The sequence below is a fragment of the Leptomonas pyrrhocoris genome (assembly GCF_001293395.1).
Source record: "Leptomonas pyrrhocoris isolate H10 chromosome Unknown, whole genome shotgun sequence".
Classification (NCBI taxonomy): Eukaryota; Euglenozoa; class Kinetoplastea; order Trypanosomatida; family Trypanosomatidae; genus Leptomonas; species Leptomonas pyrrhocoris.
In genome coordinates this window covers 1331506-1348325 of record NW_015438357.1, presented here as the reverse complement: position 1 = coordinate 1348325, position 16820 = coordinate 1331506, and the positions used below count along the sequence as shown (strand labels likewise).

Here is a 16820-nt window from a genome sequence, read left to right as displayed (position 1 = left end):
GAGGTGCATTTTCGACCTTAACAAATCGAGAAGCCGTGTTACAAAAAGACTTTTTAATTATTAAAATAGTCATCTACAGAAAATAAATGACTCCTCGCTGGTGTATGTGAAAAGCAAAGCAAAACAATCTCTGTCCATAGACGTGACGTTCTGTGAAAGGGTTTTTTTTTTTTTTGAAACGTCATGCGCGCGCTCGAGATTAGCAGAGCAAAAGAACAAACGAGAGCCAACCACTATTATTCAACGGGTGCTCTTTTCACGATTCTAATCAGAGGAGGAAGACGAGAGACTTAAAGGTTTTCATGTGTCTTTTTTTTTTCATTTTTGGTGGTATCGCTCATCGTCGCTTAGCGCACAACCTTTGATCTGGTCACAGGGGTCCTCGCAGGTCACGTACGCGGTGCTCTTCTGCCGTAACAATCGGCTCCGTCTGCTTTGATCGCTTCGTCGCCTCGTAGTCACCTTCGTCCCACACCTCATCACCCTCCGCGTACGTCAACTCCACTAGCGGGTTCCGCATGTGGTGAACATAATCTTCCACTAGAAACTGCTTCCGGTACCGCTCTTCCGCGACATTTCGCATCTCTGCGCTGTCTCCTTCATCTGAATCGTCATCCACTCGACCCACCTCCGCCGAGCTTCCAGGCGCCTTCTCTGCTGAAAGCAGCGAGGAACGGTTGTCCAAATTAGCCTCATCCATCAACATCGTGTTCAACGCCTCCGCTGCAAAATCGTTATTCTGCGAGGAGGAGGAGGAGGACGGCGCCGCGTCCTCATCAACGCGACGCGCTCCTGACAGCTTGGAAGATGAAGAAGGTGTTTCTTTTGGCATTGTTGGTGCTCCTTCAGCAGTGACGCCGGGCGGAGAGAGGAGCAGAATTTCACCAACATGGACAAAAGGCGCGCCCTCTGCTCCGGTGACCGGGAGTTCGACGAGTGGATCTCCAGCCAGCACTAGACGAACTGGATTGACGGCGGTAATGTACCTTTCCAAAGTGCCCTGTAACGCCTTCGGGGCACCAAGGGAAACGGTGTTCGCCACCTCAAACCCTCGCTGCGCAAGCAAGAGAGACAAAATGAGCCCCACGGCGCCCCCAACAGCGTGCCCGACAACCACGGTGGTTCGTGTGGGGTGCAACGGAGATTCGTGGAGAAGCGTATCGCACATGCGGCTTGCTGCAAACAAAAACGCGCTGTGGAAAAGCGTCTTCTGCACCTCTTCACTCTCGCTGATTTCAACGCGCTCCACCTCCTGGTCCCATTCGTAACTCCCCGAGTCGCCACCTTCACGGCGTGTGCAACAAATGTATACCACCTGCTTGTTGTATGTCTCATCTATCTCAACCACAATGTGGTCTCTACCAACGCGAAGATGCACCGCGGAAACTCCGCCACGATTTCCGACAATCGCTTCGGTTACTTGCCACGGTGTGAGGTAGGGCAAGGAGCTCGCCCTGTTTTGCTCTCCTATGGCTGTGCGGTGGACAAGTAAGAGCCGTTCTGCGAAAGGAAGCAGTGCTTGTAGCATGATGCGGTTTTGACGTTCACTCGTCGCGTCATCAGCCACCTCATCGCGTGAGGCCTGTTTTTCCACAAATTCTAGAAACGAGAGAAAACTAGCTTCGAGTGCCTGCTGATACGCTGTGTTTCCCACTCCAGAAGAGAGCGCCTGCAGAACCGAAGTGAGAGCAGCATTGTCTGGTGCTAAAATGAGAGCTTGGGTCAGTGCTCGGCTCCGGTCGATTTCTGATGAGATGTACCGTTGGTATTGACTGAGAATCTTCGGCCTAGTGACCTCAAGAGAAACATTTTGCTTCTGCTTTTGAGGTTGTGACTTGCATTGGCGCTCAAGTCTTCGTAGCGTCTGAGACAGTTGACGACGGTGCAAATCTGCCTCCTTACCGTATCGCTGCGATACGTACTGTAGAAGGCCAGGACCGTTGTACAAACCGCAATCTTGAGCAGCCCGCGCAGCCGCACTGTAGAGATCGCGATACGCTCTTATAGATTCACGTCGCAATGACATGTATTTCTGTGTAAAAACCGCTTTGCGCTTTAGAAGTTGGAAAGAAAAAGAAGCATGCAGGAATGGTTCAGCGGTAGTAATGAAACAAAACGGAGCCACCAAACCTGTAACGATCAAAATTCAATAATCTTTGCTATTTACGTATAGATCTCAAGGGCTGAGCAAATAAAGAGGTAAATCAGGTTGTGAGAACAACAGACAACTTCACAGACATGAGAGTGAGAGAGAGAGAGAGAGAGATGCCGTTAAGAGCATAAGGGTGCGGAGAGGGAAAAAAAAAGACGAGTAATTATGCCTTTTGGAATCATTTACACAACTTCAGACAACGACGCTCCCCAAATGCCATACGGCAGAAGCGCAAATATAAAGGTTCATTTTTTTTTTGTTTCAACGCCAGCCGGGACGATTACGCAAAACATCTGAACATCTGAACGTTTCAGCGGCGGAAATCTTACGAATGCAATAAAGAAGCTTTTTCTCATGATACACTCCAAACAAGAAAAGCAAGTATGGAAAAAGAAGAAACCGCAGAAAAAGCGTAATGCTGTGCATATTGTTGGTACTCGAAATGAACAAGGTAAATGAGAGACGAGTTTGTAACAAAACATAAAATGGAAAAGAAACAAGATTCCAAGGAAAAATGAAAGACTTCTAAAAAAGGAGAACGAAGCCTCAATAGCACTTTGAAGTTTGGGTTCGGTTCTCTTTTTCTTAAAGAACAAACACAAAATACCACAGAAAAAGAAAACGGAAGAGCTGTTCTACACCTCACACAGACGCAAAAACACACACTCAGGAACAAATCGAACGGAAATCCTAGTAGGCAAGTTTTCTCTGCTTGTTCGATTATAGTAGAAAGAGTATTACTTCTCCATTTCGCATTCTGGTGTTTTGTTCCTTTGTCCTTTCGGTGTTTGAGAGTCGCTGAACTTAAGAGCAGTGATAATAAACAACCAAAAAAAAAACCACTTGCTTGTGAAACAAACAACAACAATAACAACAAAAAAGAACACTGTGGAGGAAAAAATACTGGACCGCGTATTGACCTGCTCTGAAAAAAGGGAGCAAATACCGTCCTGGGGAAACAAGTAATGCAGCTGAAAGATAAAGGGAAAAAACCTTAGAAGCAAAGGGAAACCACGGATCAATACTGAAAGCGCTCCATACATTGCAATTAGTCAGCTTCTGCTTTCGAGTTCCCAATTATTGTGCTGCCAATGGCTGCCTTTTTCAAGCAACTGATTCGACATTCACGGGGACCTAGTACTGCATAGATCCATGTTCTGTTACGACCCAGGTGTCTCCGGATGATGTGGTCACCATTTAGCACCACACAAAAGAGCAGAAAAAGAACGAAAGATAATAGGGAAACAAACTTTGTTTCCCCCCAAAAGGAGAAAGCTAGATGACATCTTTCTCTACAATGAGAATGAAAGAAGGCGGCAGTATTTACCATCTTCTTTACCAAATTGTTTCTTATATATTTTTCCAAGAACAGGAACAAAAATAAAAGATAACCCAGAAAAAGAAAGCAAAAAAAAAAACACAAAAAGGAGAAATATATATTTTTGCCATGCGTCGCAGGAACGAAAAAGAGTATCGAGCAGTGGTTATACAAAGAAGCCCAGTTTGAACAAGTTTGTTTCACGAACACTAAACTTTTAAAGGAGGGAGAAAAAAAATCAGATGTACATGATCTCAGCTGGAACAATTGCGTCCTCAAGATCTGAAAAATTCACATCCAACTGAATTGAAACCTCATCCGTTGATCGAAAGGAGCCCTCACTCGGTGTTTGCTTTTCTGAATCGGCAAGCCAGTTGGAGTTCAATATCCTCCGCACACCCCATCGTTTCGCAGGATCCTTCTCAAGCATCCCTCGCATGACTTCCTTGAAATCGGTAGACGCAGCCACTTCGGGTAACCCAAATTCGTCGACAAACGGCTGCCAGCGCGTGGAGTCCTCATCAGGGAAAATGAGCGGCTCGCCTACAATCTGTCGCGCCAGATCCATCATGTTCGATGCTATGAAAGGAAGGACGCCGTACATGAGCTGAAAGAGTGAAGCTCCCAGAGCCCAAACATCGACCAAATGACCCGTCACTTCATCATCACCGCGACACACCTCCGGAGCCATGAAAGCGGGTGTACCTTCAACCCCAGAAACGACTTCATCAGTGCAGACAGCGCTTACTCCAAAGTCGGAAAGAAACGCGTTTCCATTTTCGTCGACAAGAATGTTATCAGGTTTGATGTCGCGATGGACAACGCCATTAATTTGCAAGTACTTGAGAACGTTTACCAGCTGTCGCGCCTGCAATTTGAGCGTCTCTTCTTCGATGGGCTGAATCGAAGTACCGGTCAGCTTCTTCGCTATAGTCCCACCACTTATGTATTGAAGGACAAGATAAAGCTTGCCAGACTTCGTGTTGCCCAGAACTTCATGAAGGCGCACCATGTTAGGGTGCTTGAGACGCTTCATAACAGCAATTTCACGCTGAATTGCTGTACGGCGCTTTTCGCTTGCTTTTGTTTTAGGAGCCGGAAGAATTTTCATGGCAAGCTTCTGGCCCGTGGTGATGGATTCGACGAGCTTAACTTTGCCGTAAGAGCCTTTGCCAAGAAGTCCAAGAACGAGATAGTCGTTGATTGTTTTACAGAGCTCATTCTGGCGCACCACCACCTGTGATGTCTCTACGACCGAAGGAAGCTGCAAACTCTGAGAGACTTCCCACGTGCAGAAGCTTTGCGAGTACTCTTTGTAGTAGGTCGTATGTTTGTGGGGAGATCTTCCTAGGCTGCTTTGTGTCTCGATATCTGAGGCCGCAGAGCGCTTCCGGCCCTGTGAGCAAGATGGAGAGAGCGAAAGTCTTGGCCCGCTAGAGAGATCAGCTGAATCCAGATATCTCCTTGTGTTTTTCCGCGAACGATCAAAAGATTGGTCTAGTCCTGGGAACTCAAACACGCGGCGCTCGTCTCCCGTCATCTGACTCACATCCGACGGTTTCAACACCATGCTAGTGCCACTTACGAAGATAGATCTGCTAGTGCAACTCTGCGGGGACAGCTGGTTTGAATCTCCCGAGTAGGCGGAGACCACATCCATCCAATCGGAAAACGGTGACTCCATATGTGGAAATCCTACCTTCTGTATCCATATGATACAGCCAATTTAGAGAAACAAGAAAAACAGTTGGTAATATAATGCACACTGAATGCTTAATTTCAATTAAAGGATGTGAATCTCCGGCAGTTAGGTAGCTTTGTGTCAAAAAAGTCCAAGGCCAGCATAAACTGCAACTACGGTTCTTCCTTTTTGCAGCGACACCTTTCAAGAAAACAAAAAGGTAGTTTAGACCAACCCAACAGCGAGGATAGCAACAAATAGAATTGCGATCCTGGAGGAGGAATAGATGAGGAGGTGAAGTTGTGAGAAAAAGTTACTGTGGATCCACAAGCAACCTGCGGTTTGGCGGGTGAAAACGTGCCGTTCTAACCCGAAAAGCCGTGCTCGTCGATAGATACAATGTCGGCAGTGCACATCGTGGAGTAACTGAACGTCAAAATAGTGTTTTGTTTTTCACGGCCTCACGTTTGAACAACGAGAAAAAAAAAAGTGGTTATGATGTTACTGAATTAGAGGCGAAGCGTTGAGGATCCCTTCGTTTTATTACTATTATCATTTTGTTTAGTGGTGCAAAAGAAACAACGGGAATGAGTTTGTCCAAAAAGGTCTCTTTTGTGGCGTGCGCAAGCAATCGGAACACGGGTGCGGCGAATAAATCGAAAAACAAAAGCTTGCCGACGACGAGTTGAACGCATTGAACGTTTGAGTAGCAAAACGACGTCAACTTCTTCTCACCTTGTCTTCGAGCCGTAAAAACCGACGACTCCGCAGTAGATTTGTACTTTGGAAATGGGTTTTGCAGCAGCCGGTGCCGTTCCCCTCTGCTGCGGCTTCGGCCTGGGGTCTGGCGCGTTCAATTGTGTTGCGTGGTCTTTTTGCGTTTTCGGCCCCGCGTTCCTCCCATTCCTTTGGGCCGCCGGCCCCCCCCCCCACCTTTCCACACGCCGCCAGCCCCGCGGCCAGGGACCGAACCCGTACCCCCAAAAGTCCGGAGGGGGTTTTGTGTGCAGAGCCGAAGCCCACGGGGCGCGTTTGGCACAGCACCGGTTGTTTCAGGATGCACTTTCGCGATGTGTTCCAATTGTAACACGCGAAACAACACCTCTGCCATCCTGTCGGAACGCCCCGACACGTGCTCAAGATCAATTGTGACTGCTCTTCTTACTTCTTCTCTTGCTTCTCTTTTGATTCTCACGATCTCTTCTCTCATGTATCGTGATTGCTGAAGCATTCGCCCTTCCCGCCAAAAGCATTCCGCAGCCGTCAAAGTTTTAAAAGCCCACCCACCCAACCCTTCGTTTCAACTCTCTTTCTGTTTTCATTCCTTTTCATTTACGATTATTTTGTTCTTCGCCTTTCTTTTTCCTGTACTTTCTGCAGCCTCTGGCGCAGTGTTTTCCTTTACTTGACATTGTTTTCGCCGTCTTTTCTATTCTATCTTTGCGTTTTCTATCTTCGTTTTCGTTAACCGTATCTGTCTTCAGCAAGCTATTTTACAACCTGTTTTTCGCTGTACCGCGAGCATCTCCAGTGCTTCTTGGGGTCCTGCACCCCTGCCATGGCGAGCATGCCGCTCCTCTATTTCTGTTCATTACTACACACAAAGACGCTATTTTCACTATTGTTAATGATTACGTTCTATTGTTTGTTTTCTATCCAGCGGTGAGGTTTCTTGTTTTTACCGTCTGTTTTTTGCCGCCGGCATGCGGAGCTGCGGGTGCCCCATTTCCTTGGCTGCACCCCGCTTTCGCTTGGAACATATCGTTCAGGCCGCGACCGTGCATGCGCCGCTTTGGGTTTTGTTTTCCGTTTTCTTTTCTCCGGGCATCACATCTCTTCGCTTTTCTTCTCTTTAAGCCCCTCCAGCGCCCCTCACGAAGGCTGGTTGCTGGCACACCGGACACCTCTCCGATGGAAGGAGGGTATGCTTGTCCCTCCTGCGCTTGTATGCCGGGACGGTGTGTTTTTTTTCTTTGTTTGGGTACCTCGACCCGCTGTACACATTCCGGCTGAGCTCTTCGCTGCCGGCCCGGTTGTCGCCTTCGGTCGCGCGCTGACATGCCCGCGATAGTGACTCTCGTTGAATGAGCACTGCGCTGCCGGTGTCTTTCCTGTGATAAACCCGTGTGTGTTTTCCATTGAGTCTGATTTGACCCGAAGCTCGGCCGCGTCCTCCGGGGGAAGGCGGTCGGCTTCTTAAAGCCACAGTGAATTGTAACGAAGCAACACCAGCGAATAAAATGAGCGACAGTGTTGCGGAGCCAATGTGGGCCTGCGAGTGTGCACAGCGTCCACCGTACGAACCACGAGTGCTTGTCAGCTTACATTCTTCTTCTCCCTCTTCCTTTGGTTTTATCCTTGATAGCGGCAAAGCACACACAGTGTCGTGGCGAAGGCACCCGCCAACCTCTTGCGAGTGATAAGTGGTCGAAGTCGAACAGGATGAACGGAGCCGCAAAGAAAAGAGGGAGGAGGGTCCGACATTAGTCCATGAGGAGAAGCGAGATCGAGGTTTTCTGACCGTTCTCAAGTATGCCAGGTGGTAAGAAGCGTTGCATCAAACAAGCCTTTTTTTTGCTGTCCTCGGAAGCGGCGCAGAGAGTCCCAAAGCGATCAGCATTGTGGATCTGCAACAGAATTAACCTTTTTTCTTTATGGTGGAGCGAATGACCTGCAGGAATGAAGAAGGTACAGAAGTATGAAAATCGAACTTGTGCATTGAAGAAACCTTTCGAGTGCACGGATAAGTGGGTTTGTCTTGCTTCAATCCGCGTGCTCACTGCCCTCATCCTCGTCGTCTTCGTCGAGATCCGAGTCGTGGGCGAAGCACTCTCCTGGCAGCAGCGGGATCGGCATGGAGTCGCTTGAACTGGCGCTTTCGCACTGCTGCCACGTGTTGAGGTCGCGGATGGGCCACATGGACCAAAACGATGTTCCATCGTAGAGATGCTGCGGATAGGTGTCCTCCTCCAGCTGAAAGACCTCCGCCACGAGGTGCGGCTGGCTCTGACACCAAACCCGCATCGCCACGCCCAACAGAGACGACAGCACAACCTGCGGTTCGCTTAGCTCATACTCGGCGTCGGCAGAGCGCAGGTCAGACGCGCTGTCAGGTGACGCTGAGAAGCCAGCCTCGGACGGGTAGAGCAGTTGCACCGTGCAGTGTCGCCGCCGCCACCGCCGCTGCGCCAGTCGAGCCGCTGTCGCCTCAGCCGCCGTGCTGCTGTCGCCGAGCACCGGGTACGGCTCGCTCTGGCACGCCACCGGACACTGGACTAGAAAAACCCACTGAAACCACTCACAGCCAATCACAAGACACGTGGTGCTTCCGTTCGCCTCCACTTCCTCTTCCGCGTTCGTCTGCCCGTCCACCTTCGCATCTGCGACGTCAGGCGTAGTCGCCGCCACCCGCTTCGGCGGTCCACTGCACTGAATCACCAGCGAAAACGGCGGAATGCCGACGTTCCCTGCTGCGGTGGTGCTGCGGTGCGTGGAGCGTCGCGCCATACCAGACGGCGGTGACATGGCGCTGTCGTCGTCGTACGGTGTGTGCACCGCCGCACTGGTGCCGTCCTCGTTGTCGTTTTCTGCCTCCTTTTGCAGCTGGGTGTATTGTAGCTCGTATTTTTGGTAGCAGGCGTCTTCCGCGAGGCGGCGAACCTTGGCCATGGTACTCAGCCACACCTCCGCGTCCGGTCGGCCGCGGCGGACGTCGGTCGGCAATTCTGGAGGATGGGATGCTGCCCCACCGGTGCGGATAAACCACTCCGTGATCGACGCCTGCACCAGCTGTGCCACCGTGTGGTTCTCGTTGTCCGGTTGGCGGAACTGCCGCGCGTTGTCGAGGAGGAGCGTAATGGTGCTCTTCCACTCGCGATTTAAGCGCGACACCAGGAGCGAGCCGTGTAGCGTCCCCTCGCTGTTCTCCAGCACCATGGAGCCCCAGTCGCGCGGACTCAACTCACTTGCCGTGACGGACGAGTTCGCGCTAGATTGCAGCTGGGCCAGCGTCCTTGGGGTTTTGCGGTGCTGCTCAGGAACTCCATTTAGCTCCGCATTTCCGTCTTGCGGCGCTTTCCCGTCCAGCCGCGCGCTGTTGCTCGCCTCCTCGCACTGCAGGATCCGTTTGTCGGTGAGGAGAAGATGCAGCACCTCGAGCATCTCCGACGTACTGACGGTGGAAAAACGCTTTCGAACTTCTTCCATAGCAAATTGTAGCTTGATATCGTCGACGGGCTGCGCCGCCATGCCGTTGAAGCGAGGCGACAACGGCGGCAAAAACGGAGTCGCCGTAGGCATTATCGTAGATGTTGGGCTCGCGGCGATGCTGTCAAGCAGAAAACGAAGGAACTCAACCAATAGCAACGCTTGACAGCACAAGGGAAATACGGCAAAAAACGAAACAATAAAGTTGCACACGACAACAACACCTGCGAAAGTGTCCTGAGAGGAGCTGCAGCTGCCAGTTTCCTACTTCTTTCCCTTGATGTCGGCATACATATATGGTTGCGAGATAGATGGTGACCGTCCACCCCAGTGAAGAGAACAGCAACGGCAACGCAGAAAACAACGTGAGAGCGAGAAGGAAAAATATGATTTGCCTGTACTGTGCACAGCTAGACCACGAAATTGGATAAAGAGATCAACAATACCGTTAGTAAAAACGAGGGCAAACAAAAGAAAAAGTAATGATCGTAAAAAAACAAACATATATATATATATATATATATATATATACCCAGCAATTATATGTATCAGAAGCAGGGGAAAAAAAAACAGAAAAAATCTACGTTGATGAGTGCTGGAAAAGATGAGGTCTGTATTGGAACTGGGTGGGGTGCGGAACGCACACGCCGCGACGTCGTCGTCTATCTCGTTGTTTCTTTTGTGCTTGGTTTTCGAGGGGCTGATGCGCTTTGGTTAGTCAAGCAAAGCGAAACAAAAACAAAAAAGAAGGAAAAGAAAAGAAAAACGGAAAGGAGGAAACATACGAGGTCTCACGGAGATGCAACAAGAGACACACAAAAAAGCATTTGATGCGCTTCTTTTTCTTCTGTAGGCGGAGTCGTGTATTTCTCTACCAGCGGGAATGGTTGTGCACTGCAGTTGCAAAGGAGTTTGTGATGAAGACGTACGGCACGCAAACAGAAAGAGGAACCAGATGCATTTTTGTGCTTAAGAGTACAGCGCCCCCGCCAAAGGGGAAAGGACCGCCAAATTTGCGAGCGGAGTATTACGGCCGTTCACAAGGTGAAACGTAAAGAAAACGCGAGCGACGGTGAACCAAGTAGAGCAACAACAACAACAGGAAAAAGCTTAGCAGCTGTACAGAGCCTTTTCAATCTGGGCGTCAAACTTGTCCGTAGGCACCACGAGTTCGTAGCGCGCGAGTGACGCTTTCACCTCTGACGCCTCCTCCGCTGCCGAACGGGTGCGGCGCAAATTTTGACCAAAAGACCGCTTGAAATCCACAAACTGCAGAGACATGGCTGCAGCAGACTTCCCCTGCGACGGCACGGATGCATGTGCAGGAGTCGGGGAAGTTGTCTGCTCGCGGCGGTGATGCACAGGATTCCTCCCTTCTACATTCTTGGCTGGGGCCGCGTGGCTTTCAGCACAGCCGCTGTCAATTAGAACGGGAGACGGCGACGCAGCGGAGGGCGTAGGAGCTGCAGCAGCGAACGATGAAGGGGTGGTACTCTGCGCTGGCACGCTGGAGCTGCTGCCATGGGTGGTTGCAGAGGGCCACAGGCTCGTCTGAGCAAACGCAGATGGCACTGCTGACGTGTTCGCGAATGGAACAGGAGGGGGTGCTCGATCGACGTTCCCAAACACCTTGGCTGTTGATGTGAGTGCAGGGGGTTGTGAGAAGGCCGAAGATGCTGCTGCGGAGCCAAAACTGAAGGCAGCAGCGAGGTTGGCGTTGAAGTTATTCGCGTCCGTTTGTGGTTCATCTTCCTCTCCACTAACGCTGCCAGCGCTCTCTGAGTCTCCCCCCTCTGTCTCCTCTTCTTCATCGTAGTCCCCTCTCTCCTCTTCGGCATCAAATCCATCGTCATTTTCTTCTTCCCTTTCTGCTTCTTGGACGCTGCCATTGCGACTGCCATCACCGGGATCCGTTCGCTGGCTCTGCTGGACTGAACCACCACCACTTTCATACGAGGTCGACCCATCGTCCTCCTCTTCTTCACCTTCATCGTTTTCTTCACAGTCCTCCTCATTAAATTCATCCTCCTCATCCCCGGAGAGGATCGAGTTGTTAGGGCTGTCGTCACCCCAATTCGCCGCGTCATGCGGATCACACCGACCTGCCATGCGAGAACAAAAGTCCTTTTGTTTTTCCAAGGAAAAGTGTTCCTTTCTCCTTTCTATTGCCGCGAGGTAGGCTTCATGATGGTGTTTTTTATTGGTGTTTGTGCGCATGAGGGCCATAAACCAGAAGAGACAAGAGAAGACGCGAAAGCCGTCAAGTGAGACATGGGCGTTTGAAGCGCGTAGACAGCTTGGGAGGGGAAGCAGCCCGAAGCCACATCAATACTTCAGTTAAAACCAAAGTTGCAAGGCTGTGCTTCAAGATTGTTAAGTTGCAACAACATACATTTTGCGTTCAAACAGCTCGTTCTCCATGTGAAACCCAATGCTGGTTGATCACCCAGGGCACCACGATTTCCATCGTTGCCAAGACGTGCTATTGATATCATTTTTTTTTTTGCTCGTTGCTGCGTTGATAAAAAAAAAGAGGACAAAGAATTGTTTATAAGAAGTGAAAATACGCGTCCGAAAAGAACAGTTCTTCCCGAAAGCACAACCAAACAGCTTGGTAAATGACTATATAAACTTCAACAACAGTAGCGTTGTACGCATACATACGCACGTCCACTGAAAGTATCAAAAAGCAAAAGAAAGAAAGAACGCAAGCAGGTGCCGACGGAGGCGTAACCGTTGCAAGACCAACCGGGAGAAACATGTCTTAAATGTGTGTGCGAAGTCAACGCAGCCGCCACGCGCGACGCAAGTGGAACGACGTTGCATTTCACTCTGTCAACATTCCTCATTGATATCGGGCAAATTATAAGGGTTGTAGATGGAAAGAAAGACAGATTCCTTTGCTTTCTCGACCTTCCATGTACGTCCACTGAAGTTTCTTTTTTCTTTGTTTGTTGGGCAAACATAAGAAAAGAGAAGAGAGACTTTGAGATCTACATGACGGAGCAGCAACCCGAATTCGTCTGCTTCGCTTGCGAATAAAATGTTTTGCTCGCCATACCTAAATCCTCACTCTGCGCTACAAGATCGTCGATCTTCTGTCCACGCTCGATAATCTGATCGATTGCGTTGTACATGATGACCTTCGTGTCCTCGATGTCGCGCTTGATGCGCAGAATCTTGTCGACCTCCTCGGGTTTTTGGTATTTAATAAGAGTTTCGTTCAGCCGGGGCCACGGTAAGAACTCGTCTGCCTTGCCCTCGACCGAGTCATACTTCCCACGGAATGTTTGCTGGAACTGCGGCACCAACTCCGTTAGAAGGGTGAAGGCTACGCGAGCGTTGTACTCGATGTCACTCACCGCAATCGCGACAAGGCCGTCCAGCGTTGAGTAGGCGTACACGACGTTACCGTTTTCTGTGATTTGTGTCTTTGCCCCAAGTGCAACGCGCTTCGCGACAGTGCGGGACAGAAAGATGATAAACTCACGGGCGGAGCTGCGCTGGAAGAAACCGAAGGAGCTGACATCGATAGCACTAGAGCAGATGACGGGGTCCTTCTCGACACCTTGCGGAAACGGCTTCAGGATCAAGAGTCCGTAAAGCTTCATGGCGATGATGGTATCGCGTGATGGAGAGATGAACGTTCACCGCGCAACCAGAGTAATGAAATGATGGGATGTCCGAATGCTGCCTTTTCCCCCCCTCTTATATCGTGATAGAGAAAGCGAGATACAGACAGCAAAAAACAAACAAACAAAAAAAGAAAAGTGGTACACCTGCGAAAGAGGGCACGTGTAAAACAGAAGAGAAACGAAGCGGAACCAGGAAAGCCAGGGATGCAAGGACAATTCACATGAAGGGTTGGCGTTGCTTTCATGAGTCTTCGACCTCCGTTGACGCCTGTGGAGTCCAGCGAAAGCAAAACAAAAAACGAAGCGGGCGCGGCAACGATCGCAGTGGCACAGTTTTGCACACACAGAGAGCTTATCATTCTGAACGTCGCTATTATTATTAATGTATTTTTTGCCATTGAGTATAATACCATGTGTTCGTTTTCAATGCTATCCATAAATCGCGGGTGAACGGGGGAAAACAAAAGAAAAAGGAAAGCGAGGAAAAAGGGGTTTTGCGCTGCGTTTTCCGCCAGAACCGCAGCGCGTGCGCGACAACCACCAAACCGGCCAACCAACAACAAAGATCAACGTAAAACAACAAGAAAAGAAACGCATATATGCTTACTCGAGCGTACGTGTAAAACAATATTTACCGTTGCACAAACAAAGGGTCGTAAATCAGTGAGAGAGAGAGGGAAGAGAGAGTACAAGAGAAGACAAACCTGACAACAAAACAGCTACTACGAGAAACAAGAAAGAAAAAAATAAGAGAACAGAAGCAAGCAAGCGTCGCGCAAGGAAAGCGATTACTTTGCAGGTTTGAGAAGATGAAAAGCTTTCGACAAGATACAGCGGCCACATCCGTTGCAGCACAAGGCAATTGCCAACCAAACGCCCGCGCAACAGATTACTGAGGAAATTTCACTACAAAAACCTTCAAGAAAACGTACACGTGCCTATTGCGGAAGCAGTGGTAAAGAACATGAGCGTGCTCAAGGTGCCGCTGCAATTCGTATGCAAAATGCCAATGAATCGGCATGAGACTGCGCTTCAGTCACAAAAAAAAAGGCCTTTCAAACAGTATCTGGCTGCCCTCTTCACTGCACCGAGTACGGTGGTCGGGCGCTTGTTTGCGCACCGGGTATTGCAGCTGGACGGTATCTGTTCTGCTGCGTGGATGCGTAGGGGTTGAATGCTGCCGAGACGCAGTCGTGGTGTTTCGCTCGGGCCTGCTCCATCGTTAGCAGTTCCACTTGTTTCTTAAGGATGTCCAGCTCACTCGGGACGCTGTACGTCGAAGTGGATCCACAGACGTGCTGCTGCTCCGCCTGTCGGAAAGCGGCGTCCTCGCCGAGCAACGTGGAAAACGAAGGCGACGGAAGCGCGGAGGCAGCCACCTGCACAGGGAACGCCATCCGGCCAATGTGCTGTGAAACGGTGCGGAGCTGCCGCTGCTGCTCGCCGTCCAGCTGGTCAATCTGCGCACACAAAAACCCGCGATAGGTGTGCGCCTCTTCCAGAGCTTCCCGGGAGGCAGCGGCGGCGCGGTCCGCCATGCGGTCCGTCTTGTTGAGCATCGCCATCCGCGTGCGGTACTCACATTCTCGGGTCAGCGTGCGCACCTCGTACTGCAGTCTCTCCAGGCGCAATTCCTCTCGCAGGCGCAAAAGATCAAACTCCTGCCGAATGCGCGCGTGCTCTTCGGCTTCCACCTTCCGCAGCGTGCCATTCGCCGGATGCGCAGGGGCTGACGCGGGAGGGTACTGCGTTCCCACGCAGACCTGTGGCTCGGCGGTAGCGCCGGTATCGCGGCTTGAGCGGGTCGGTGCCGCTGCTCCGCTGTTGGTGATCGAGGCACCTCCGGTACCGTTGCTGGCCGCGTTGTTGCCCGGGAGGGCGCTGCTGTCGTACGAGAAGTGAGACGGCGACGGCAGCTGCACCTCCTGCTGGGCGATGCTGACTCGTTTCGTGGCGCTGCTGAAGAGTGCGGAGAGCTCGTCAGGCACCGACGGGGGGTTAGAGGAGTCTTTCAAGGCGCGAGACGAGCCCGCGGTGGGCGCGGTGCTGCGACGTACGCTGCTGCCGCGCGAGTTTGTCCTGCCGTGTGACTGCCGGTGCCGCCCGCCGAGGCCGCGGTCACCCGTGGAGCGGCGCAATGACTGCCCGGCCACAGCGATCGTGCCGGAAGCCGCCGCTGCCGCATCAAATAAGCTGCCGAGGGAGCCCTTGCGCTGGAGAGGGAGTTGGTTGGCGGACTCGCTTACGCTGCCGGTTTCGACGACGTCCTCGGCACCGGAGTAGCTGTCTTCGCCGAACTCGCGCGAGGTGCAGCTTTCCACCTCAAAGTCGTCTTCCTCGTCGGCATTCACGCGCAGGTGGCGGGTGGAGGAGTGGGCGGATGGCACTGCGCTCGAGCGGGCACGGTTGGCTACGTGGTAAAAGAGGTAGCTGATCGGATCGGCAGGCTTCTTGGCGAAGAGCACCGGAAGCAAATTGACCGCAATGACGTACCCAGGCGAAGACGCGGGGATATCCTTGAGCAGCGCCAGCTGGGCGGGGTCTTCCGGCCGCACCACAGGGAAGCCATCCGCGTTCATCGTGATGTTGTGCGACGCCTCCTCTCCGAAGCTGCGCGCCTCCAAGCGCGACCACAAGAAATCTTCCGGATCGTCTGGTTGCGTGCTGATGAGCAGCTCCGCCACACTCAAGAGGACGGAATGGCCAACCTTGGTCGACAGCACGTTGCTGGCCAGCCGCTCCACCACCGTGTCACCAAAAGGCTGGAAGGCGGCGGCCGTCTCCGCAGTAGAGGGAGGGCCTTGCAGGGACAACTCCGCACCGCGGCTAGCGTGGCCCTCTGCGAGCGAGGCGTCGCCTCCGGCTTTCGACTTCTGTCCCGCGTCCAACTCGTTTAGTGGAGCACGGCTGATGACGCTGGCGGAGAGCAAACAGGCGTTGAGGTGGTCAACAATGTACTGTTCCGGGTCTTTAGGGCGGTGCTCGAGGATGAGAGCGGAAAGCTGCAGCAGCAGTGTGCGAAAGCGCACGCTCGCGTCTGGCGTGGCGGAGCGAGCGGTGCTGTCGGCGGTCCAGCTCCCGTTGCCGCCCCCAACCGCGGTGGAGGACACGTTGAAGGAGCCACCCGACACAGTTGGCCCGGAGGCGGCGCTGATGCTGTTGGAGCTGGCGCCATTGTTGACGCTCAAGCCAGCCCCGACGTCGGCAAGGAAGTTCGCTACCTCTCCCGCGGGCTCCTCCACGGCGGGAAGTGGGTGGGCATCAGCGTGAGCGATGGAAGCAGCTAGCGTCGTGACGCTGCCGTCGTGCTGGATCACTTCCGGGTTCGGGTTCAGCTGCACGTGCGCGTCGCTGTGGCTGCTCGGTGCCTCAGATGGGCGGCGCAGGGAGGAAGCGAAGGGGGATACAGAACTAATGGTGGGAGAGCTCTTTCGGGCAGATCGCCCGCTCGTGACACCGCCATCAGAAGCCGAAGGTGTCTCCGTCGCCGCGTCATCAAAGCGGAGCTTCTTCACACCGCTTTGCGGAAGGGCCGATGCTGCACTTTCGTTGTGCGACATTTCAGAAAGGAAGTGTTTTTTGTTGTGTTGTTATTGCTTGACGGAACGTAGATGGAAGTCAAAATAACTCGTCAACACTTGGAAGCAAGACGCTTCACTTTCGGGTTTCCACGGAGAGCAGCGTTGGCGCAGCGCAAAAACGGAGCACAAGTAACAACGGTCACGTAACAACACATGAAGGTAAAGAGACAGAACTAATCACGAGTTTTTGTATTTCTCGCACGTTGATTTCTAGCGGATGCAGCGGCGTTGGAGTGAGTGTTGATAA

At 51.8% G+C, this 16820-nt stretch overlaps 7 protein-coding genes across 7 annotated transcripts; all 7 read right to left on the bottom strand.

Annotated features, from left to right (window-relative positions):
• Positions 1-370: 370 nt before the first annotated feature.
• On the bottom strand, positions 371-2230 carry ABB37_00421 (putative mitochondrial hypothetical protein; the record flags this gene model as incomplete). Its single annotated transcript, XM_015796603.1, has 1 exon — positions 371-2230. Exon 1 carries the CDS (start codon positions 2024-2026, stop codon positions 371-373), a length of 1656 nt encoding a protein of 551 aa, XP_015664611.1. The 5' UTR covers positions 2027-2230.
• A 1478-nt stretch (positions 2231-3708) lies between these two features.
• ABB37_00420 (putative Protein kinase domain) lies at positions 3709-5154 on the bottom strand (the record flags this gene model as incomplete). Its single annotated transcript, XM_015796602.1, has 1 exon — positions 3709-5154. One exon carries the CDS (start codon positions 5152-5154, stop codon positions 3709-3711), a length of 1446 nt encoding a protein of 481 aa, XP_015664610.1.
• Positions 5155-6803: 1649 nt separating this feature from the next.
• Positions 6804-7211, bottom strand: ABB37_00419 (hypothetical protein; the record flags this gene model as incomplete). The annotated part of the gene is made up of 1 exon (XM_015796601.1): positions 6804-7211. One exon carries the CDS (start codon positions 7209-7211, stop codon positions 6804-6806), a length of 408 nt encoding a protein of 135 aa, XP_015664609.1.
• Positions 7212-7914: 703 nt separating this feature from the next.
• On the bottom strand, positions 7915-10067 carry ABB37_00418 (hypothetical protein; the record flags this gene model as incomplete). Its single annotated transcript, XM_015796600.1, has 1 exon — positions 7915-10067. The coding sequence occupies exon 1, from the start codon at positions 9448-9450 to the stop codon at positions 7915-7917; it is 1536 nt and encodes a 511-aa protein (XP_015664608.1). The 5' UTR covers positions 9451-10067.
• A 400-nt stretch (positions 10068-10467) lies between these two features.
• On the bottom strand, positions 10468-11539 carry ABB37_00417 (hypothetical protein; the record flags this gene model as incomplete). Its single annotated transcript, XM_015796599.1, has 1 exon — positions 10468-11539. Exon 1 carries the CDS (start codon positions 11464-11466, stop codon positions 10468-10470), a length of 999 nt encoding a protein of 332 aa, XP_015664607.1. The 5' UTR covers positions 11467-11539.
• An 811-nt stretch (positions 11540-12350) lies between these two features.
• Positions 12351-13138, bottom strand: ABB37_00416 (putative vesicle-associated membrane protein; the record flags this gene model as incomplete). The annotated part of the gene is made up of 1 exon (XM_015796598.1): positions 12351-13138. The coding sequence occupies exon 1, from the start codon at positions 12966-12968 to the stop codon at positions 12351-12353; it is 618 nt and encodes a 205-aa protein (XP_015664606.1). The 5' UTR covers positions 12969-13138.
• A 933-nt stretch (positions 13139-14071) lies between these two features.
• ABB37_00415 (hypothetical protein) lies at positions 14072-16785 on the bottom strand (the record flags this gene model as incomplete). The annotated part of the gene is made up of 1 exon (XM_015796597.1): positions 14072-16785. The coding sequence occupies exon 1, from the start codon at positions 16550-16552 to the stop codon at positions 14072-14074; it is 2481 nt and encodes an 826-aa protein (XP_015664605.1). The 5' UTR covers positions 16553-16785.
• Positions 16786-16820: the final 35 nt, after the last annotated feature.